The 24,995-nt window shown below is 44.5% G+C and overlaps 1 protein-coding gene across 3 annotated transcripts in view; it reads left to right on the top strand.

Moving 5' to 3' along the window:
* The window catches only part of MTIF2 (mitochondrial translational initiation factor 2), a 348,454-nt gene that overhangs the window by 104,004 nt on the left and 219,455 nt on the right, over window positions 1–24,995 (top strand). For all 3 annotated transcript variants that reach the window (XM_078649490.1, XM_078649492.1, XM_078649491.1), the window contains exon 5: window positions 14,792–14,952. In XM_078649490.1, the coding sequence (XP_078505616.1) occupies window positions 14,792–14,952 (161 nt within the window). The remainder of the gene's footprint in view (window positions 1–14,791; window positions 14,953–24,995) is intronic.

Below are 24,995 nucleotides of genomic sequence, written 5' to 3'. Positions count from 1 at the left end.
GCACCAGATCTATCCTCAGCTGCAAAGGGGAGACTGGCTTTGTGCAATAGATCTGCAAGATGCGTACTTCCATGTGCCCATTGCACGGAAACACCGGAGGTTCCTGCGATTTCTAGTCTGCACCAATCACTATCAGTACACCGTACTACTGTTTGGACTGAAGTCTACTACCAGGACGTTTTCCAAATGCATGGCAGTGATGTCAGCGCACCTGAGAAAGAACAAGGTGTTTGTCTACCCGTACCTGGACGACTGGTTGATCAAAGCCTCCACCTTCCAGGAAGCGCAACTACACTTCAACAAGACGGCTGTTCTGTTGAGCCAGCTGGGGTTGCACATAAACATGTCCAAGTCTGTTCCGATTCCTGTCCAGTGCCTGCAGTACTTGGGAGCCTCCATCAATATGCTGTCAGCAAGCGTTTCTCCTTCGGAGGAGAGACGCTTATCGATCCTTCGGAAGGCTCAGGCTCTCATAGCTGCTCCATCTACAACAGTGAGGACGGTGTCTTCTCTACTGGGGTCGATGGCCTCTTGCATCTTCCTCACTCCACATCCGCGCCTCCACATGAGACCGCTGCAGGAATGCTTGGAGGATCAGTGGGACCAGAGGAAAGGGTGCTGGGACGACAGGATCCAGTTGTCTCGTCACGCCCAACAGTCCCTGAGATGGTGGTGCTCAGCAGAGAATCTCCTCGGAGGGGTTCCTTTCCACAAGGACATCCCCACTCAAACTATTGTGTCGGATGCGTCTCTCCAGGGCTGGGGAGCGCATTCAGACCATCTACAGGTCCAGGGAACGTGGTCTCCGACTGAGTCCACGTATCACATCAATTTCCTGGAACTCAGAGCTGTTCACTTGGCACTGAAGGCCTTTCATCCGTCCTTCCAGACCAACTCCTTGCTTGTGCAGACGGACAATACGACCACAATATATTATCTCAACAAGCAGGGGGGCTCAAGATCGCGCACACTGTCACAGGAAGCGCAGGCGATCTGGCACTGGCTGCTAGCCAGAGGACTGACGATAACAGCGACTCATCTGCCAGGTGTGCAGAATGTTCAAGCGGACGCCCTCAGCAGGTTGATCCAAGAAAACCACGAGTGGGTCATAAACGACGAGGTGCTCGACGACATCTTCGCCATGCGGGGCACTCCAGACATAGATCTGTTCGCCACTGCCGAAAACAGAAAATGCCGCGACTTCACCTCGAGGTATTACCAGCCGGGGACACTCGGGAGCTTTCTGTACGCTTTTCCACCAATTCCCCTGATTCCGGCGGTGCTCGTCAAGCTGTCCCAATCCAGGGCGCGGATGATCCTCATCGCCCCGGAATGGCCCAGACAATGGTGGTTCACGGACCTGCTTCACTGGTCGCTCCTACCTCACCGGCGGCTGCCGTGTCAGCCGGACCTTCTCACGAAGTTCGGGGTGGCAGATGGTGCACCCCAACCTCTAATCGTTGAGTTTGGCGGCATGGCTCCTGAGGTAGTGCAATATGGCCACTTGAATCTTCCTGAGGATTGCATGGACATATTGAAGGAGGCTAAGAGGCCTTCCACTAGGACGTCTTACGCTTAAAAGTGGAAGAGATTCTGCATCTGGTGCACGTCTAAGAACTATAATCCGACGACCTGCAAGGAAGATGTCATCCTTCCATACCTTCTGCATTTAGCTCAGTCTGGACTTAATTTCTCTTCCATTAAGGTTCACCTCGCAGCATTGCGATACAAAAGGGGATGATGGATGGAGCGTTTGAGCAAATCAAACACTCACCCCCAGTCAACTGATCTGGGTTTAATCCATCACCATTCTTTAGCCCACTCAGCCACCCCATTTCAGACATGGCTATATGCAAATCAGTCTGACCCTGTGCCTCATGGGAACAGTCCAGCCCGAACTGCCAAGCCATGTCTTCCATGGACCGGAAACAAGCATCCTGGGACCGGTTTCGGATTCATAATCCTCATCAGCATTGACTGCATACAGGAAATGTCCTTCGCAGACGTTCTTCTTCCAGATTCCTGTGATAAAGGATTTTTTGGAAGGATTGAAGAAGGTGTTCCCTCCTGTTCGGCTTCGTGGGAGCTGAACAGCCGCGGTGCGTCCATTGGGGCGTAGGGGCGTAGCCCCACCAGCCCATGGACCCGCGGCTGCAAGTAAAATCATTGTCACTGTGTTTTTAAAATTAATTAACAGGATTATCCGAGCGCCGCCGGGAATCCGGGCAGCACCCGACTGAAACGGGAGTGCGCTGCACAGGGGGGTGGGCGGGCCGGCGGGGCTGGTCTGAGTGTGAGTGACAGTCGAGTTGAGTCCACGTCAGAGGCAGACACTGCAGGCAGACCTAACGCGCAAGTACTGCTTGGGGCTGAAACTAGCCCGAGCATGCGCATGAAAAGTTACAATAGTGACCAGGGGGGTGCTGGTTAAAACGGGCAGGAGCCCCAGCGTTAACCAGGGCGACAGGGCGAGCAGTTAGTGTGCCCCCCAAGCCAATCCTGGCGCTGCATGCAGCGCCAGGATTGGCCGGTCACCGCGCAGCAGGGCAGGGCAATCCATTATTGGATGCCACGCATGGGTGGCTCAGCTGCACTGCACAATGGCCAATCACTGTGTCTGACTTCATGTAGTCATGCAGTGATTGGCCATTTGCGCTGCGCGGCGCTGCTGACGACGTAGGATCCGGTTCTGGGGCCCTGGGACTCGCCTCCTGGTGTCGTGTAGAGTGGTCGTGTGCGCATCACCAGCCTGCTTTGCTTTCTCTCGAGTCGCCTCGTCGTCATCACCAGTACTAGTACTTACAGACAGTACAATAGTTACTAGCAGTAGTCGACTACTCTTCTTTTAGTGAGTATCTCAGACAGTTAAACTTGTTTTTTAGGAGGATAAAAATGTCATGACTCATTAGAGGCCGGGGCCCGGGGCGGGGTGTATATGCAGTTGAGTTCCGTCCTAACTTCGGTCGGAATCGGATATATACTGCGGTGCGTGCTATCTATGGGGTTTTAATAGTGGCCGGTGGAGTTCCACATTGTACTAACTGTTTCGAAAGTGGTGATGAAACGCTGCAGCTACACAGCCCCCGATCTAAAGTCCTTAGGGAATAACATTTTTTAATTCCCATTAACGTTCCGGGTGCTTAGTTGAACAATGTGCAAATTGTGCGAGTTAAAATAGCTTTACGAGAGTGCAACTGCACTTTTAATTTAGTTCTAAATATCCACAGCGAAATTTTCACCTCTGGAGAAATTCCTTACCCACACGCACCACTAACATTTTTGGAGGAGTTCCCTGCCCGTCGTCACCGAGGAAAATATTTACTTTTGCCCTCACAGAAATAACTCTCCGACCTTATCCATGGTGGAAATGGGCTATAAAATGTTTGTGAACAATCACACAGTCACGATTTTGTTAGAGTGCACACACTTCACAAGGCACCCCCTCTCTTGAATGCCTACCACTCTCCCTCAGAAACAGATTTACTACCCAGAAAATATTACACCATGCTGGGCTTTCGTTAGGAGGAGGAAATCCATTTTTAAGTGCAAATTCACTTTCTAGTGAACCATGAAAACGAATCATTTGCATATGTAAAATGCTTTGTGATGGGGGCCTTTTAGCTAAATCCTTTCCTCTATGACTTTGTTCAGAAGGCAACGCTACTGCGTCTGCTCTGAGAACAAAGGCAAAGGAATTGTGCATGAAACAGCTTTCAGGAAATATGTGCAGTGTGGCTGCTTTAGACACAGGGCGTTCTTTTACAGCCCGGGCAGCCGCGCCCTCCTCAGAGTGTGTTGCATTTGTGTTTGTGTCTAAATGTAATAACAGTCCGGTTTCTGATTTCATTTCACAAGATCATGGTTCGTGTTCGGGCGAGGAGGTGAGCGGACTGAGGACCTACAGGGACGGGGGAGAGTGGTATATTTCCAAAAGCAAACACAACTCCTAAAATGTTTGCTCGGAAAAAGACTGAATTCGAATGAATGGCTGCCACTTCAGGGTGGTGTTGATTATGTTCAACACAGACCCATTTAGAATACGGGGGACTTTGAAAACGAGGTAAAATACACAAGCAGGCCAGGGATAGTGAAATTATGCATTTTAACAGCACTCCTCGCTGCCTCTCTGGCCCACGAGGCCAGCCATTTCAATTGACTGAATCTCTGGGTACCGTATATTTTATCTACCACCTTCATATGAGGTTTTTCAGCCATCATTAACCTTCCTGCTTTCTCAAATTTGCTTGAAAATGTACGATTCCTCGTGGCCATTACATCGGCCCGCAGGGTGAGTGAAATTTAGGCATTGTGTTGCCAGGAACCATATACTGTGTTTCATGCTGCTAAGGTTGTTATGCATACTCACCCTAAGTTCCTTCCTAAAGTAATCTCTGATTTTCATGTTAATCAGACTATAACTTTACCAACGTTTATTCAGAACCCTTCCACTCCAGCGGAGCGTTCTCTCCATTCTCTGGATGTCAGGAGGGTGTTGAAATTCTATCTGGATAAGACCAAGGATATTCCTAGGTCTGACCAATTGTTTATCAACTATGGGTCGGTGAGGACTGGTCTGGCTACCTCTAAACAGTCCATCTCCAGGTGGATTGTGTCATGTATCCAGCTATGTTATCAGAAAGCGAACACGACCTTAGGGTGTAAGCCTAAGGCTCATTCTACCAGGGGCAAAGCAGCTACAACAGCTTTACTCCGCCACGTTCCCATTGCAGAGATCTGCAGGGCGGCCACTTGGAAGTCGGTCCACACCTTTGCTAAGCATTACTGTCTGGACTTTGATGCCAGGGCAGATGCTCAGGTTGGAAAGGCTTCGTTGCGAAATCTGTTTGCACAGTAGTGGTGTTGTCTGTTTTTTCTCCACCGCAGGGTTGGTTTTTGGGATGGGCTTGCCATTCTATTCACTAGATTATGACTATACACAGAGATCCCCTACTACAGAAGGAGTAGTTTCTTACCTGTAACTCCAGTTCTGTAGTAGGGGTATCTCTGTTATAGTCATAAGCGCCCGCCCTCCTCCCCAGTGGAGAAAATGGTACTGTAATGTATGCTACAGGCCTTGCTTTATGCACCTTCAAAAAGAACTGAAAGTAAAAGGACTTGGCTGTGCATGCTGGGATACCGAGGGTCTCTGGAGAGGTCCTTGAAGGTATGGTATCCCTTTTTCAGACACATAATGGCAGCCTACGGAGGCTTGTCTGTCCATCCCTTCCTCTCTATAATTCCAACGTTTTTGTGAAGGGGAAGTTTCTCTATGGATGGAACTTGACACATTATGGTAAATGTGATGTTGGAAAAATATCCTTGGCATTTCTAGTTGAAGTACTGGACAGTGTAGCCTTGTAGGTACAGGCTGCATTATTGTCTTTAATTTTCTCTTAAGTGTCTCTGCAGGACTGCAAAGAAGACGATTTAAGAGATTATTTTTGATTGCTCCGGGGTCCACGCACATGGGCGGGACTATTTACTAGATTATGACTATAACAAAGATACCCCCTACTACAGAACTGGAGTTACAGGTAAGAAACTACTCCTTCTCTTTGCCTTTTGAGTTTTATTGCTGCCCCACACTGAGTTGTCTCCTTCCCTTTTTGCCTTTATGTCGAATCCTTTGCATGATTGATCAGAACCTCACTCTGTATTAGGTGTATGAACTTCAGGGGTTTTGATCATCAAATACCACTTTTTGCAGATCACATTGTGTTATCCTTACCAGATCCCCTAGCCTTAAATCTGCCATTAATGAGGATTTTCTGACTATAAGATTAACGCTGATAAATTGATCAACCTCCAGACCTAAGTATACAGAGCTTCAAAACCTTGTCTCCCTTTTATTTTAACGGTAGGTCAGTAAAATATACAAGCATTCAGCTGACCTTGGCTTAGGGTAAACTGTATGCAACCTACATACCTATCCTGGTCAGGGATATGAGGAAAGATCTATCTGAATGAAGAAACCTGCATGTCTCGTGGTTCTGAGTGGCAGCAGTGAAAAGTAATGTAATTTCCAGGTTACTAAATGTCTTCAAGTCTCTTCAGAATAGAGAAAACAAATTGTAAAACTGCAAAGAGACAATTTCACTTCGTGTAGCAAAGTCAGTCCCTCAAATTGTTAACTAAATTTGTGAAGTATCCATGGTAAGAGATGGTCTGGGATTCCCAGACATGAACAGTTATTATACAGCAGGGCAGTGTTGGGGTGTGGCCACTAAGGAACTTGGTATGCATGGGGTTTCAGTAGTTTGGGCAGTCTCAGGCCGGTTAGTAGGATGTGATTTGGCTCCCAATGTGATCCAGAGTACAAAACATACTGTGACTTGATACGTCCACTTAACACCTGGGCATTACCCAGACATCTGATAGTTTACCCATCTCTCCTTACGGCCCTCCATTATAATTCAAACTATGTGCTTGCCGTACACGATGAGGCATCCAGAAAGAAGGGCGAGAAATTGCAGGATCCAGTCAGCTATAGTTATGGGTATGAAGGTAAGGTCCTTTTGGGACTGTAAGAAGATGATAGTAAAATGAATCAGCCTACATAAAAACATTTGCTGATTCAGCTTGACTATAAAGCTGCAATGATCTTGCAGCCGACCTATTCCGGGATAAGAGGTCTAATCTCACTAACATATGAAAGCCCCATTGGAAGTAATAAGGTGGCTGTATTTATCAAGTTAGAATAAAGGACAGGTTGACGAAATGTCTTGGAGTGCATGAGAAATTCTGGTAAAAATGTAATCGGCAATTGTGTAGTGGTAAAACACCAGAAATCATGTGTCACACCTATGACAGTTGAAAACTCCATGAAGTCAATCCCCTACTGCTCAGACAACATATAAAGCAATGTGGGAATGCATGCTTCAAAGGGAGATCTTGAGAAAGGAGTGGGAAGAACTATGGTATAATATCCATAAGAGCTATAACTGTGTGGGTTCTATGGAGATCAATTATAAACAGCTGTATAATTGATTCTACACCACAGATATTATGCAATATATGTCTCCTCACTATAGCTTGAACTGTTGCAGTTTTGTGATCAGAAGAGGGATCTATTGCACATGTTTTGAACCTGCTAAAATCAATTCCGTGATCATTTAAAGGGCATTTTAACATCTGAAGGGGTATCCTCTCCCTGTGGACCCCACCGTGCTACTGCAGAGACCGGTACCTTGTGGATACCCCAGGATGAACCACATAGACCGGTCTGTTATGAATAACTAAATTAGCTATAGGAAGGTGCTGGAAAAAGCAGGAGTCACCATCCATAGTGACATGGCATGATAGACATTATAGCAATGGGGAGGCTCATTGCCAAATTAGCGGAGGAGCACCTGAAGTTTGAATCAACCGGGAGACCACTGTTAGACTATATGGTGGTTCATCACCCCTCCTCTGCATTTGCACCTCTCCTGAAAGCCCAGACGTTGTTTGGCTGATATTCAGGAGGGTCTTCAAGGCTGGAGACAAAGATGGATGGAGGAGCGGACAGCTTGTTACGATGGTGCATTAACCTTTTTCTGATCAGAGATCTAGATGGCAATCCTAGAGGAGGGCTTTTTTTCTTGTTAGCATTAGAATATGTTTGTTTTATGTATGGGGTTTTGCAGTGAGAGTCTCTGTTTTGCCGACAAGACTAGACAAGTGTTATAAAAACTATGAAACATTTGGTATGGTTGCATGCATTTGAAAATGCAATAACATGATGTTAAAAACGTTATGACAGGTGGTACCTCTCACAAGGCAAACTAAGCAAAGTGTTACTGGGTAACGGATGCCGGCTTGAGGCAATGTGGATAGGTTGGCTTATATAGGAACACAAAAAGATGATGGACGGAATGCTGAACATTATCAATCATTCACCCCCAATCACAGATCTGGGTTCAATCCATTGTTGTTTTGCTCACCATGCCACCCCAGTTTGGACCCAACCTTATGCAAATCAGTCTTGACCCTGCTCCCGATGAGAACAGTTCAGCTCGAACTGTCAAGCCAGGTCCTCCCTGGACTGGAAACAAGCATCTGGGGCAAGTTTTGGGTATCACCCCTAATCAGCCAGGCTAGCTTGAATTCAGTGGCACAGGGAGGTTGGCTTACGCAATTCATATGTGGTTGGAATGTCCCAAAGTACAATAGCACTGCAAATAGATTTTAGCAGCCATTAGAGATATATTGGGTTTACCTTTCGCTGCGGACTCAGAACTATTTGAGCATCAAACCAGAGTAATAGAGGACAGATAACTACAGTGAGTAAAAGCTGGTCTTTCATCTTTTTATTATCAGCTAGGATGTTCATGGAATTCAAGTGAAAAGAGCTGCACACCTCCTGTTAGGCTCATAAATGTCTGAGAAACTATGCCAGTGGATAGGCTTACACAACTCGTAGAAAATAATATGTTCTCCATTTAGTACATCGGGACAGACGCATGGAAGTAAGATGCTGTCGCGGCCGGTATGACTCATGGGTAAGAGGGTTCACATGGGGGGAGGGAGTTTAATAAAAAAAAATATCAATTATACTTACCCCTGGTCCCGCGCTGTCTCAACTCTGGCCGGGTCCCGTGGAACAGGAAGCAGGCCGCCTTCCCTTCTTCCCCCAGGGTTTCAATCTGTTTTCCAGTATTGGTTTTTCATAGAGATAGAGAGATAAGAGCCTGTAGTGCTTCATGGGTTTTTTCTTGACGTGCAACAGGGGCCCAATGTGATATGTCCAGGTAAGGTCCCTAGCCCAACTCAGTGGTCTGCTTTCAATTGCTTCTCTTCAATCTGCATGTTACACCTTAATAAGGCCTTGTAGCCCATTGTGGGATTTCCATTCAACTGTCTGCTCATGATACACAATAATAAGTTTGGATGTCCTCCAATGTTGATATCCATCGAATGTGGAACTGCCTTAAATGTGATTAGATAACAGCGGCCGGCCTTAAATATAGTCTGGAGGAGAATCAGTAGCTTGTGCTTGCTCCAAAAAGGACTGTGTTGGAATGCAATCTTTGAGTCTGATCTTGACTATACATGCAAATAGTGTCATGTCAGTTGAGCTAACTTCCTAGGAATTCTTCTTCATTATAACATTTCTTTTTGGTCTCACATCCGTTTAAAAAAAAACCCTGCTTACTCAATACCAACTTTCACTGGCAAGAGGTATAAAACATTTGTATTTTTTGATTGTGCAGCGTTTGCTGCTGTTCCATTTTGATGGGGCACTGCCATTTGTTTGACCTTCCTAGATGTGCTCAGGTCCCCTTAAAGACAGTCCTTTGTCCTGCTGCTCGTTTAATTACTGAACCTAGATAACACTATAATGCCTCTGTTTCAAAGGTCCCCACTTAAGACATTAGCTTTGAAAAAAACTCTTCTTTTGATAACCAGCTCATAGATGGCAGAATTTTTATTTATATACCAGAGCAAAAATCTTAGTAGACTGGATAGTCCCAAGATAAAACAAATATTTGAACCCATGTTTTTAATTTTATATCCTAGGTTTTCAATCATATTCTGTATCGGTTATGTTAAGGGAGATTTATAAATCGCATGTACACCAACAGGTCTCTTGGCGCTGAGTTAGTAACCACGTTACCCGAATCTGCACCTAGCTATAGGTTTGAGTGAATAGCCATGTTTTCAGCATTTTTCTAAACCAGATGTAATTTGCTGCTTATCTGACACCATTACTTTCTTGAATATTTCAATCCCTGATTTATCCACATTTGAGACAATAAAATAATTTTTCACAGGGCTCCAGAACTTACCGCATACATGATGCCACTGGCCTTTTCCCAGGGAAATGCACGGAAACGGGTCATGCATCCCTGTCTTCCTTATTCTTGCGTGCCTCGATGCATATGCATTTGGCTGGTCAGGTAACTGTGCTATCCCCTTTCCCATCACACACCATACACGGTCTCAAGAGAAAACCATGCCTATGAAAATAACATCAAGATCATTAAACCCCGCTCCAATGGTTTCCTACATCAAGTATGCTTCTTCTAGCTGACTACAGAAACACATAAACCATAAAATTAAGCTAAACGAATAGCACAATGGCATATACTGTAGCTGGATATCAGGATGTCCGCTTCAGAATGGAAATGCAGTGGCACAAAGTCCATGCTGTTGAATGTCCTAAGCACTAAAAGCAGCTTGCACTACACAAATACAAAAAAGGCACAGCCCAATCTGACTTAAACTGCATTACCATTCTTGGAACACAGTTTTCTAGAGAAACACTCTTTTCTAAACAGTGAAACATGGCATCAAGCTCTCCCACACACCTTTCTTCTCGCACTGATCTTAAAAATTCACTGACTTCAGCACTGACTGATGAACCATCTCAGCTTCATATTGTACTACATAGAGCTCTCAAGGACCCATGTAACAGTCTGTAAAAGACAGATTAGACATTCCCGGGAGAAACAGAGTCACACTTGGTAAAGACCTTCACAGAATGGAAGGACTGAAGGTGTCCAAGTTAGTGAATTATACTTGGGGCACAGAAGAGCTCTTTTCTTAGATTGAAAGCATAATCATGTTCTGGAAAAAACATATGGTCACTTGGCTGGGATTGAGAGGCATCGAGGGGCTTGTGATTTGCCAGCTAATATATGAATTACATTGCTTTGCTCAAGGCCACCCAGATCACAGCCAGCTCTAGGTTATTCCATTTGGTTCTCATTTACTTGGGAGGGGGTGTTATCAAATTTTTGGAGACTAAAGAATCAATGGTTCTCAGGAATCTTGTTGAATCTTGTTGGTCTTTTTTAGGTTTCGCCTAGCGAAATCTCTTGTGAAGGAGAACAAAATCTTATAAGGGGCTTACTCAGCTTTACTTAGCAGTGGTTGACTCTCATGTCACTCTCCTTCCCTTGCTTCCTATTGGTCAGTGCCTCCTGCTTCCCCTAGGGCTTTAGTTTTTGCTTCAGTCTTCATCCCTGCCATAGACTATGGACCAAGTACATCGTCCTATGGCCATTGTCCTTCCACTGGCCGCAGGCTCTTGCATGTACTTCTTTTCTCTTAGGGAGTGCAAGCCTATGCAGACCCTCTTTTTAATCCTCCCCGCTCCCTCCCGCTGTCCCCTTTCTCGACACCTTTCAACCCCTCGATTTCCTGCTGTCCGATCTTTTTTTTTTTTTTATAATTCTTTTTATTATTTTAAAGCAAAAAATAAAAATAACAGACAGACATATCTGGTGCCAGGCATATATCCAATGATCACAGGGTGAATTGGTATAAAAACAGGATAGACGTAGAACAGCAAAATTCTTCGAGAGGTCCACACTATTAAGCACAAAAGTAATACTGGCTGCAGTATAATCGCTAAACAGTTTAGAAGCGGATACTCAACACCCTCCCTCCCACAAATCAAACGGCAGGAGAATTATGGCAACCTGACACTAGAAATTAAGGATCAGAGTCCGGATATTTCGACTATAGTACAAATATAAGAAAGACTAAGAAAAATTAAAAAAGTGAAAAATGATATGGACGATAACAAAAAGAAAACAATAAACCATCCCCCCACCCTGCACCCCTGCAAATGGTTATCGCCTAACCCCCAATAGCAGCGTGCCTGTCGCCCTAACTAACTAGTTCTAAAGAAGAACTCTACCAGACTAGAGAAGAGAAGTGGAGGAGGGCATAGTCGTACGGACTCCCGGTCGCCCCTCCCCCCCGCCAGAACCATGAATCCCCAAAGTAAGATCAAAAATCTATCGGACAATAATCATGTGTCTCTACAAGGGAAACTTCAAACACCGCCCAGCCTTTCAAAAGCTTAAGTTCATCAGAGCCCGTGTCCATCGTTCTTGAGCCAGACCCAGTCTTTCAAACTCATCCTTGCCCCTTACGATCAGATACAGGAGTCCCCTCTGGACAAATCACCTCCGCCACAAGACAGTCCGAGAACGAAGAAAATGTAAAGGAATTCAATGCGAGACAAAGTAGAAGAACGAGAGTGTTGTGAACACCGACAGGTCCAGAGACTCCCCTCCCCTTTATGGACTCCCAGCGTTGATCCGTCCGCCATCTTAGCGGCTCCGATGTACAGGGGAGTGACGCAGTTCCATTCCGATAACTGTTCTCATCAAAAGTCTCTGAAATGGGAACACCAATTTGTTCTTCCATATGCAGCAATGATCGTAGGCTTAGTGATCCATTGGTGGCATCGAGTTTGTTCTCATCTTCCGAAACACTGGGCAAAGGCTCCGACTCATAACACAATACGGGGTCTACCTCCTCCATCAGAGTGGCCATCTTGGGCGCCTCGGTCGTGACCGTTTCTTGTAGTGGAGTAGGGTGCGGCGCAATTTGTACCCTCTCAGACAATCGCACCATCATCGTCTGAATACGCTCTTCGATGTACACATGAATAGACTCAACAATGGCTGTCGACACAGTTTGCAGCGACGGGTCACCCCCGATCCGCCCCGTCACCCCGCGGCCGGCGACAGTCATGATTGCTTCCCACGCCGAACTCGACCTCTCCGAGAGGGAGCAGGCGAGCCGGGAATGGTCGACTGCAGAGGGAGACTTAACAGTTGTTTCGAGGATATCCAAGGTCCGCAACCGCAGGCGGAGACCCCAACCCAGCGAACACCAGCGGGCCCTTTACCGGGTCACCGGGCAGGACCCCCGTCCACAGCCGCAAACGTCGTGCTGTCACCCCTCCTCCGACTTTCACCAAGGCAGCCAAACGTCATCCACAGCAATCTGAGAAAGCGAAAGAAATTTTCCCACTCCGGTAGACCGGACCCAAGCACACCACCACAGCCGATGTTGTTTAACTGAAACCCGGGTGGGCCAGTACTCGAGGCCCCGGCTTCTGGGCAGATCTAGGCCGCAAACTTCCACTCGTCGTATCTTCGTCAGCCGCGCAGGTAGAAAGTTCCTGATAGCTCCATTAAGCTCACGGCAGGTTCATAGATACGGTGGCTGGGCGCAAGAACAGGATTGATGACAGGATATTCCGGCGGGAGTCAGAGGTCGGCGGAGCCGGGAGCCTACGCGGCCATCTTGGTTGCTAGCGTGGCTCCTCCTCCCCGTCTGATCTTTTTAACTCTCCCTCATCCTTCCATCCATTCTTTTAAAAAAAAAATCCCCATCATCATTCTCTTAAACCCACCTCTCCGCCTCCTGTGGCATGTATTTTGTTTCCCACCCTTCTCCTTCTTGTTGCTGCCCCCCCCACAGCGCGGTTTTAACTCCTATTGCACAGCAGTCAACTCTAGCCGCACCATTACACTGTTCTTATTTACTTTGTGCCATGTTAAAACGAGCTGGAATGCAAAATATTCTTGCAGATGTTGAAAAGGGTATCCTCTTAAAGGAATTATCTAAAAGTGGTGACTTTTGTTGACCAGGGGCTGCTTTGAAAAACCAAGACACAAGTGTGCATTGGAGACAAAGAACAAAAGTGTTTGAAAGTGAGTCACGGAGCAATGCTGGCCTGAGGAGGGCGGGCGTATTAGAACCAAGGGATTTTTTTTTTAACGAATGTTAAATTATTTACAATTCATGAGGCCGATAGAAGAAAACGGCTAATTTGTACTGTTAAAAAAATGACAAATCCCAGAATGCACTGTCTCTTAAATGAATACACAAGACTAGAAACTGCTTGTTCACAGTAACGGCGATCTGCTAACTCTTCCACGTCGTATCAGCAGTTTGAGAGATGTTTCAATTTACACTATGAATCAAACCAAAGTGTAAGAGCTTGAAACAGCTCTGAAAGTTTAACACCATAAACATTTTTATTAACGGAGGTTTGTATTTAAAAATAGTGATACTTCCACAAAAAGAAAAGACCTATGCCATATGACCCCATAATCCTCACCACCTCTAGCCGCACAGTCAGAGCGCATGTCCTTCGAGCCATCTCCACTTCCTAGGACCTGACCCATGCAATATGCAAGGCTCCTGCTGGAGGTGGTGAATGAGCATTTTGCCTACTTTCTTGCCACATCCAATCTCTAGAGAGTATTTCCTACTTTTATTTTGTGATCCCTTTTCTTCTCTGTAAACTATTAATGTGGTACAAGAGCATGTGACTCGTTTCCCATTCACCACCCTTCTCCTTGTAATTGACCAACACATGTGCACTGTTTTTTTCTCTCCACATATTTAGTGCTTTCTTTCTTTTTCTTTAAGCCATGTTGCACAACCGCCTGCATGGCTGTGCATCATTTAAAAAAAAAAAAAAGCATTGACAAAGCCAATAGATCTCGCATATATATATGCGAAACCTGTTTGCTTCTCCAGTGCTGGTTATCGGTTGCGATAGCCTTGCTTATATGTACAATATTTGAGCACTGCTTGTATTTATAAAATGTAATCATGCCACAATACTGTGTATATCAAGATGGGAGAAAATACGTTTTCATTCCTGAAATTCGAATCCCTTTCAGGGGCTTGCTGGAACAGTATTAAGAATTTCAGTTCGATGTGAGCTTAAGATCAGAATGGAGAAATTATTTTGTAAAGGAGTAAAGGCAAACAACAATATTTCACAATCCAATTTGCAAAATTCTCTCTTCACTCGTTAAGTAGCCTCTCTCACATTTGCCTTTTACTCTGTGCATTATCACCCTACACCTTTGTTGATCTTGAAATATTACAGTATGCAACTATGTGAAGATACATATAGTCTCTCCTGTGCAAGCCTGCTAATTGTTTTGTATGGGTTCAAAGACTAGAATTTACTCATCATACAATAGACAGTTGCTTTAAATTTTAGTTCATGCAAAGAAGGGTAAAATAGTTTTTTTTCTTTTTATAGGCCTCCAGCAGAACCAGCATTATTAATGCCTAGACCACCTGTTGTCACCATCATGGGCCACGTTGACCATGGAAAAACAACATTACTTGACAAGTTAAGGGAGACACAGGTGGCTGCAATGGAAGCTGGAGGCATCACACAGCATATTGGCGCTTTCCATGGTGAGTGACAGATGCAGTGTTCTGAATGCCTTTATACCCTCGCTTACTCCTAGTTGCACAGCTATGAATTTCAAATGGTACCACAAGCCTGGTGGTGATTTATTTCAGATTTGTAACCTTTTCACCAAGAATAGCCAAGCTGTGCCCCATATCCCCTTTTTGTAGCCTCATCTCTATCCTAGGGAACTGAATTAAATGACAGACCAGTTGCTTTTAACAATTTGTGGTACTGTCAAATCTATCTGGACATTAATCTTGCAGGATACTACTTCCTAATATGTCTGTCTTCATCTTTCAGAGAGAACTCTGCAGGATGAATATTATCTCCATAATTAGTGCAATATTGTCGAAATTACATTTTCCTTTTGACCATTTAACCCATGTCTGTTAGTAGCCACCTTGTCCCCCTCTTGGTATTGCTTAATTTAGTTTATGTATCCACTGTGCCTCATCTAGGAAGAGTAATACAACTACAGGTTCATGGTCACTTGTCAGTCTTTTTCCTACGACCAAGTCATTAATCAATCCGCATGCCTCAATTTAAATTAAACCATGGTCTATTAAACTAGCCCAGTTCCTGTCATATAATGAAGACATTGCCATTGTGTCAGGTTGTTTCTACAATGTATTATTCTGTGAACTACACTTCAACAGTTCCTCGTTTTTGAATTTTTTTATTAGTATCTGGAACCCACCATAAGTCGCCCTGAATATTCAATACATCACCTTGTGGGAAATATTTCATGGAAGTTTCCACATGCATTTGTTTGATTGTATCTACTATATTTTAATTTTTTTATCCACAGCATTTATATAGTGTGGCTGACCTAGCCATTAAGGCAGCGGAGCGCATTAGAGACAACTGTTGAGCTCACAACATATCATCTGATTGAGACTTCTAGAGTTCCTTACCGTAGAATATTCCCCAGGTGTCAGACTGGGTTGTAAGATTGCTGAGTAGGACCCCTGTGCATAGTAGGTCATGTCGTTCAGCTCCGTGCCGGAAGTGACTTGTGTGGTACCTATATAAACGCCACCCTGGTGCGCTGACATTGGTACTTCCACGCCAGATAACACTGATCTGGTCTGAGTTACCCTTCAGTCACTTTTTGACTGTCTTTTTTCAGCGTTTTGTCAAAACATTTTTGAGAACTTTTCTCCTGGTTTTAGGTATGTCATCCAAGAAACTGGCTGGTTTCAAACCATGTGGGGCCTGTCAAAGGCAAATATCGGTACTAGACCACTTGGTGTGTTTGTGGTCCTTAGAGTGGAACCACAACTCCTAGCCCTGCCCCATGCATCCGAAGGCACAGAGGAATCACTACATCAAGCTCCGCGCCTCCTGACGTCAGTTAACTCCACTACACTTGAGGTCCCGATTGCACAGAAGGTCCCGGTACCATTCCCAGAGCCCTTTCCAATGATCGTCGTCACACTCCAAATCACCAAGACAGTCTGGTAAATCCCTCAAATGTAAAAAACCCCAGAAAGTCAAAGAGGTCTTCGACTTCTCCACGTCCGTCAAAGTCTTCTGACGAGATGCGGGAGTGTTGTTGCTCCAGACCCGGAAAGTTGGTGGAACCTACAACCCCTGCCCAGTTGAAGGAGTTCTATGAGGCCATGCGTCTCATATTTGGGTGGCCTAGCCCCTGTGGAGTGTTTTCAAGCCCCATAGGCTTGGAAGGGGCCCCTACTGGACCCACGTAGGCGAGTTTGTCCTTGGTGCCAATTGGGCCGTAAGGATCCCATGCTGGATCAGGAGCGGAACCGCCTGCGAGACCTTCCTCGGCACCTGCTCCAGTACCGATGCCCCTAGGTGGGGCTGCCCCCATTGTTAATCCCCACTCCAACACCGAGGTGGGTGGGAGTCTCCAGTGCTGAATCAGGTGCCGACCTTACCCATGATTCCCGGAGTGGAACCAGTGCCTTATTTGCCCTTCAGAGGAGACAAATGTGAGGGTACTTCAGACCTCTATGCTAGCACCCCAATGAGGAACAGGACCACTGGTATGAAGAACTGGCGAAGGCCAGTGGCTTGGACACCTCACCTGACACTGGTCTGGCCTCACCTCCTAACGTGGCTACGGAGGAGGGAGCCTCTTTTACAATGGTGGTGTGTAGGGAGGCTGAGGTCTTGGACTTTCAGTTGCCTGTAGTTGCAGTCAAGACAAACATCTTGACAAAGGTGCTTCAGCTGGGAGTCACCCCTTCAATGAGGCCCTTACAGACGTCCTACTCAGAGCCTAGTCCAAGCCCTTCACAGGAGCACCTGCGCATAAGACAATTGCTCGCTGCCATCGTCCTGAACCCTGGTACTTGCACTATCTTAATGTCTGAAGCCAGTATATAAATTTATTAATGAATGTCTCAATATTTTTAGATGCACTCTTGTTTCATCTGGGAACTTCTGGGCGGAACACTCTATGCTTTCCAGTATCAAGGGATTTAGCTTGATTATTTTCTAGATCCATGGTCTAGTTCCCTATGGGCAAACATTTCAACATTGTTTAGAGCTTTAGGGACTCTTTGTTCCATTCTAGAAAAAGAGTAGGCAGCATGCCTACACTTAAAATTCTATATCACTTCTGCAGTCCGATCAGCCTGGGTGGCACAATTGTTTTTTAGTTACTAATTATATTTTACCCACATCAGCTTGATGAGGGTTATTACTGAAATCAACACAGTTGATTTTGGTGGTTCACTCACAGTTGACACACATCAAGCATAAGGCTGTACTTCTCAGTCTTAAATGCTAGGATATTTTGTTGGAAACCTAGAAAACTAAGTATATTCATATATAAAATACAGTTTCAAAACCAAAAGAAAGAAGTCACTTTTTAATCTAAAGCACTACTGTGGAAGGCGCCCAGAGAATTTGGTGGTGCTATTTTAAGGTGGCTGGCCCTGCTGCTTCCTTTGTTAGCTTATCCCTTTTCCCCTCTGTTCCTATTTAAAAATTCTTCTAAGTGTGGAAAGAAGAAACCATATCCAGTGTGGTTTCTTTTATGTGTGTCCATATGATCTATTGCCATGATTTAAGGGGACTGAACTACAGAACCTCAAGCGAATAGGAAGATGGCCTTCAAGCTAAATGTATTTCCTTGCTCCTGAAAGCCCAGGTACTACTGATTGACTCTACTCAGCTGTCTACTGATGCAAAATGAAGGCAAAGAAGTGTAGAACTTTGCTTTCTCCCACAAAACTGAAATATGTCTTGTCATTATGTCTTGTCTTGTTCTGGAACACCCTCTATTGCTCAAGTGGGTGAGAGTGAGACAGTTGATTGTACTCTATTCTTGGGTAACTTACTTCCATTCTGCATCAAGGTGTCCTTTGATTTCTAGACCTACTCCAATGTCCCTATCCCCTCCTCGGAAACACAAATAGGTAATTTCTGTTGAGAGAAACTTTATTATTGACATATTTGTCACCCACATACTCAAGACACCCTTTGATGTTGAGATTTCTATCAATGCTAAGGACATAAGTTGCATTGCTTTCACCACCGTCTGTCTATTTTTGAACCACTAGAGCAAACACTAAGGCACCAGTTTGCCTTGTAAATGAAATTAACAGCGTCTCCATCGGACATATATAAGTATAGGAGAGACCCGCACAAGGTGTTTCATAAACCCAAGTTACTCTTCAGAACTGGTTCTTTTCTTTTCACTTATCTTGCCTCTAAACTCTTGTCAAATAGAGAAGATCTTGTGCCTCTTTCACCTATTCATGATTAGTAACTCAGACTATCAAAACCTTCTCTACCAGATGCCATCAGTTCCACTATAGAAATCATAACAAGGGCTGCATATATATTCTATGTTCCTGTTTTGTGTCAACTTCTCTATAAACTTCAGTTATATTTGACTTACTAAGAGCCCTCACAATAATGTGAGAACAACATTCCTTTAATGCCAGTCTTCCTGGCAGCAGCACTGCAAATATTTCTACCTCCACGTAGTGGCCATAAAGGCAGAAGAGTAGAACACACTTCTCTTTCAATGATCATTACAGGCAGACTCTGCTAATACCCTCTTGTGACTTTCCAGCCAAGGACAATAAGAGGATTCACTTAATGGAGCAGAATGTGGTGCTACAAGCCACACTGCCCTCAAATGCATATATGAGAAGTTAAATGTCATCAGGTATATTTATTTATTAGTGATTTTATTTAGCGTGAAACAGAACCAAAGGTGTCAAGGCATTTTAGAAGTGTCATTGGGATACTAATGAACAACACTGTTAAAATAATTTAGTATTTTAATTGCAACAAGAGGAAACCAGCACAGCTGTAGGTTTGCTCACAGGGATTTATATGGTTTCAAACCACATTAATAGGAATGCAGCAGACCTCCCTGATAGAGGTGCCTGCACCAGCCTTCCACTGAAGAGGCTTTCTTATTGCCTTTGAGAAGTCTAAGACGACAGGCACAGTAGAATGTACTTTCCTCTGCAACCCCTCTTTTAGGCGCAGATGCACCTGAATATTGTTTTGCTGTTTACTGGGGCCGTGAGTAGTTGGCTATCCAAGGCTTCATTTGTATATTTGAATCTCCAGGGCTGCCTGGCCTTTCTGCCAACGTTTACCCTAAGAGGTAGGACAAAATACAGTATGGCACAGCAGTCACATAAAATAAGCTGAATGTCCATTCAGAGATACATCAAATTATTTACATGTAATAAAGGTAGAACAATTGAAATGGGACAATTTGACCAAAACAGATATTCCTAATCCTTCTATAATTAATTCAACAACAGTGTATTAATTGAAACACCAGGGAAGATCACAAGCCCTATTGCCAGAGGTCTGATCCTCCATTTCACAAGGCCCTGAAATCATGACTTTTCTTGAAAGCCTTGCATGCCTCAATGGCAAACCTGTTAACTACAGCAGGCAAGCTGAAATATCAGATTCTGCATCTGGTTTTTGAGATCTGTGGTGTCTCTGACAATTTCATGATCCTCAAGTTGTACTTAAATTCAGAATGTCTAATGTGTTCCTCCTGTTACTTTCAGTTACATTGTTAATGCTTTTGTTTTCTGATTTTCCTTTATCAATTGTTATTTATCTGGATGTTCACTATTAATCCCTTTATGCATGTGGTGTAGACCTTAATTCTACAGTTTAACTATATTGTTTTTTCAATTTTGTAATCTTTACATCAGCAGTGCGAACCTCAGAGTAAATCTAGAGCTTGGCCATCACTACCCAAGTAGGATGTATGGATACTTCAAAGAAACATTGGTATTCCTGTGTGTAACAGGCCACCTTCTTCTAAACAATCCGCTCCACCAACTCTTTTTTGTATATTTGCTATCAGTAAAGAGAGAGTAAATAATGAACACAAGGTTGATGAATAAGCAGGATGTAATGTCATTTTCGTAGCTGAGCATTTGGTAATCTGGGCAAGGGTGGCTTTGCATTTGGCTGGGCTTCCTTGAAATTATAGGTTTGGCCGCTTTACGTGCTGGAAAAGCACACTTCCTTTAAGAGGAGGGGAACAGCAGACATGTTTTGAGAACATCATTATTCTTACTAGCTTATACTTTACCCTCAGGTTTGGCAAACACGGCTGTCTTCAAACTACTTTGCTGCCTTAAATTGCTGTAGTCCAAAGTAGGGTTGATTGCAAGGGTAGAGCGGCTGATGACATTTTTGGGAATTGTCCTCCACTTTTTAATTATTTTAAATTTAGAGATCTGGTTTTGGAACAAAGGTGCTTAAAACCTGAAGCTAACCTCAACCCCAGCAATCACCTAACAAAATGTATAATTTCAAATGTCCTTTAAAATGTCTATGAAAATGTGAAAAACAGAACAAAAATGATAAATGTATCATCTGAACATCACTTGAAATAATTTACGTGACATCTATAGAAACTCTGGCTGTAAGCCAACTCAAAATACTAATTTTTCTGCAACACCTTCCTGTACAAAGTTGTTTACATTCATCCAGTACAGTATAGACACCTACAATGACCTTTCATTATTAATAGGAATTCAGTCTTATTTTCATTGAATTTTTCCTGCAAAATGTCAGCTGCCTGCCACTTTCATTTTTGTAAAATTCCTGTTACAGTGTTATTAAATCTGTGGTATCCTATTGTAAGGAAGAGTGGTAAAATGATCAAGTACTCTCAATTAATCCATTATGGGTTTTTCTTTGCTGTTCGTAAACTGGAGACTAGCTCTCCCTATGCATGAGATCCTGAAACATAGATTTCCTAGCAACACAACACTTCATTAAATAGTCTACAGTTTCATACCTTTTAGGCTTGAGGTCTTTGGTCATTTTCTTAAAGCGAAATGTCAGACTCCACACGAGGCCACCACTGGAATTTCTGGAGAAATTGTGAATTAACCAAAAATATCTTGTCCACCCTTTAGTTATGTTTTGTTATAGGTCAGGACATGTATTCCAAGGGACTGGTTCATTTACTTTTAGATCAGACTTGTGTACCCTTAAGATATAAGAGCGTTCAAATGGATGTTTTCATAAGAATACATAATTATATAAATATATGGACATTTTTTTAATTTTTTTTAACTTTTTATTTCAGAAGTAAACTTAGTGGTCAATACACACAATGATTGCATTTGTTACTGTTTGCTTATACATAGTAGTAATGAAGTATACAGTTGCTGGTTCCATAGCATACAAGATGTTATCAATACATATCAATACGTAGGCCAGTCAAGGCGTTAACCAAACATCAAGGGCGTTGACAATGGGAGGTTCACATAGGTTGCCTCGATATTCGTTCCAATTGGACCACACTGCTACCCATTTCCGGGGGCAGCCCTGGGCCACATACACTGTCCACTCCTGCAGCATGCACCAGTCCATATCTTTCTTCCATGCCGTGAGCTTTGGAGGTGTATCCGGTCCCCATAGGCGTGCAATATTGCGCTTTGCAATTGCTAGTCCCAGCGACACCCACACCCTCCCCTTGGTTGTTAGATCTGTGGGTTCCCATATATTTAAAAGACACCTTTTCGCTTCGGGCCGTAATTCCTCCTCCCAGGCCTCACGCATACAATTGTGTACCTTCTGCCAGTATGTTTGTATTAGAGGGCACTCCCATAGTATATGGAGGAAGGTTCCCACCTCCCCACACCGTCGTCTACAGAGCCCCTCCTCACTCCTGCCCATCAGCACCAATTGGGTGCCGGAGATATAAACACGGTGTAGCACCTTCAACTGCACCAGTCTTAACTTCGCTGATATTGCTACTTCCTGGGAGAGGCAAGTGTTTCCCTCCACTCTTTGTCATCAATTTCAAGACCGTCCGCCTCCCACTTACCCCTGAGTGCAAGCAAGGGGTCTGGGGTGTGATTTTTAAGTTTTTTATATGTGAGGGAGATTGCCTTTTCTGGAAGGTGGCCGTCCAGTAGTCTGTCCTCCAGGGAGGAGGATTCTGGGGGTGTCGTCCCGGGCGGGATGTTTGCTTTGAGGGAGTGCCTAACTTGCATATAGCGAAAGTGTTATGTTTCTGCTAGATCATAGGTGCGCTAAAGCGACGCAAATGTAATCACCCCATCAGGTCCCCATAGGTTTTTTATATGTGAGATCCCTATCAGGTCCCAGTTACGGAACCCTTTGGTGCACCCCAATGTACCCAGCTTTTCGGAGACGCAAAGCGGGGTAGCCAACGTCAGTTTATCAGCCCATCCCAGTTTACGGTGCACAATATGCCAAAGTTGGACTGAGTGTCTAGTGGGCCCTGTCAGGGGGTATCTACTTGGTTTAGAATCGAGTGCAGCTTCTAAGTTCCCACCTGGGAGGAGCCACTTATCCATCCCATATCCGGGATCTTCCCCACCACTGTACGTGCCCTGATTTAAAGCTGAGGGGTGTGCTGCCCAATAGTATTTCCGAATATCTGGGAGCGCCATTTCCCCGTCGTACCAACCCAATGTGAGTTTTTGGAGTGATATTCGAGGCGGACCAACCCACAAAAGGTCTCTTTGGGTGGCCTTAAGTTTCGAGAAATACTTATGCGGGACTAAGTCGGGGTAGTTTTGGAGGGCATATAAAAATCGTGGCAGCGCCATCATCTTAAAAAGCACTGCCCTACCCAGTAGGGACGGTACAAAAAGGGGGTGGTGATGGACGGAGCATCTGAACCAATCAAACACTCACACCCAGTCAAAAGATCTGGGTTTAATTCATCACCGTTCTTTAGCCCACTCTGCCACCCCAGTTCAGACATGGCTATATGCAAATCAGTCTGACCCTGTGCCTCATGGGAACAGTCCAGCCCGAACTGCCAAGCCATGCCTTCCCTGGACCGGAAACAAGCTTCCGAGGACCGGTTTCTGGCATTACAGCCGTCTTCAGCCCGGCTTGCTTGAATCCAGTGGCAAAGTGAGCAAGGGACTCACGTCTGAGCATACCCTGCCACACTTATGGCGGCCAAAAGCGGTACAAAAAGTACCCAATAGGGACAGCGGGATTTTCTTCCAAACTGTGGCATCCCTTTTGAACCTTTGCAGAGGCGGCAGGAGGTTCCTTTCCTAGGGCTTCATCTTATCTTTAGAGATGAAAATCCCCAGATTCATGAATCCCTCCATGGCCACTGCAATCGGACACGAGCACGGAATTTCCGGGGGGTCTCCGTGGAGGACATAAAGGAGTGATTTCCCCCAGTTAATGCTATAACCCGAGTTTCTCCCAAAACTGGTAAAAATGTCTATGGCCACTTTAAGGGACTTGGAAGGGGACGCGAGGTATAAGAGGATATCGTCCGCATAAAGCGAAATCCTGTCCTCCCATCTGTCTGTCCATTTAAGCCCCCGCAAGGAAAGATCCTGCCGTATCCAGGCCGCCAGCGGCTCTAGAGAGAGGGCAAAAAGCAGGGGTGAAAGAGGACAGCTTTGCCGCGTTCCCCGTTCCAACGTAAACACCTCCGAAACGTTATTGTTCACCACCACCTGTGCTAAGGACGCAGTATAGAGGAGGCGTACCCATCCAATAAAATTAGGACCAAAGCCTAGTTTTTTGAGAACCGCTATCATATAAGGCCACTCAAGCGTGTCGAATGCCATTGCGGCATCTAACGATACCACCACCGTGTCTTCCTGGATAGTGTGGCATCGTCCTAGCACTCCATGGAGGCGTCGTAGGTTGAGCGCGGGATTACGGTGTGGCATAAAGCCTGATTGGTATATATGGACATTTTAAATATATGACATGGTACACCAAAATGGGGGAAATAAATAGTGATTGTGTAACAAATTTAATCTCCATTTTCTTTTCAATACTAATAAATCAGGACATCATTCATATAAAATGAGCATTATGAGAAAACACCTCATACAAATATTGAAAGTGCCTCCTCTGTTGCTGATTCGATTATGTCTCAGATATTTCCTGAGAAAGGTGATACAAATGTCACGAAACTCACCATAACCTGCATTTTTGTGTTTTAATTGGTTTCACAGATTGTGGACCCGAGTATTCCTGAATCTTTAAACTATGCATTACCTACATCAGTGGTTCTAAAGCTGTGGACTGAGGACCCCATAGCCCCACAAGACCTACTCTGGGGTCCCTGACTGTTTTACAAAATTAAGTATTAGAATTAATCAATTACAATTAATAAAGTACATATAAATAAAGAAACAAAATTGAAAATGTACAGATTTTTTACATATTTGACTGTAAATTACACAAAATATTTCAATATTTGAGCATTAGTTTAGTGTATATATTTGTTTGTATTTTTGTGTATTGTTTTTAGGTCAAAATCTTAGAAATTGCTTAGACCGGGGGTTTCCTATACCCAATAAGAGTTCACTGGAGATCCCCGGATTACAGTATTGATTCGGTGGGGGTGTGCAGAAGTCAAAAGATTAAGAAACTGATCTATAGGAATGGATCCTATTCTTGATCCGGGATCAATTTAACATTTTTAGGGCGAGCCTGGGCAGCGCATGCGCTGCTCTGCGGCTTGCTGTATTGGAGTGTGGAATAGAAGCCCCACCACTTTCCGCCCATATTTGTCACTGGCTTGTGTCATTGACCTTCGTAATTGCTGGCT

Source organism: Lissotriton helveticus, chromosome 6 (genome assembly GCF_964261635.1).
Source record: "Lissotriton helveticus chromosome 6, aLisHel1.1, whole genome shotgun sequence".
Lineage (NCBI taxonomy): Eukaryota > Metazoa > Chordata > Amphibia > Caudata > Salamandridae > Lissotriton > Lissotriton helveticus.
The sequence above is the reverse complement of the archived record's forward strand: the minus strand, read 5'-3'. Positions and strand labels throughout refer to the sequence as shown.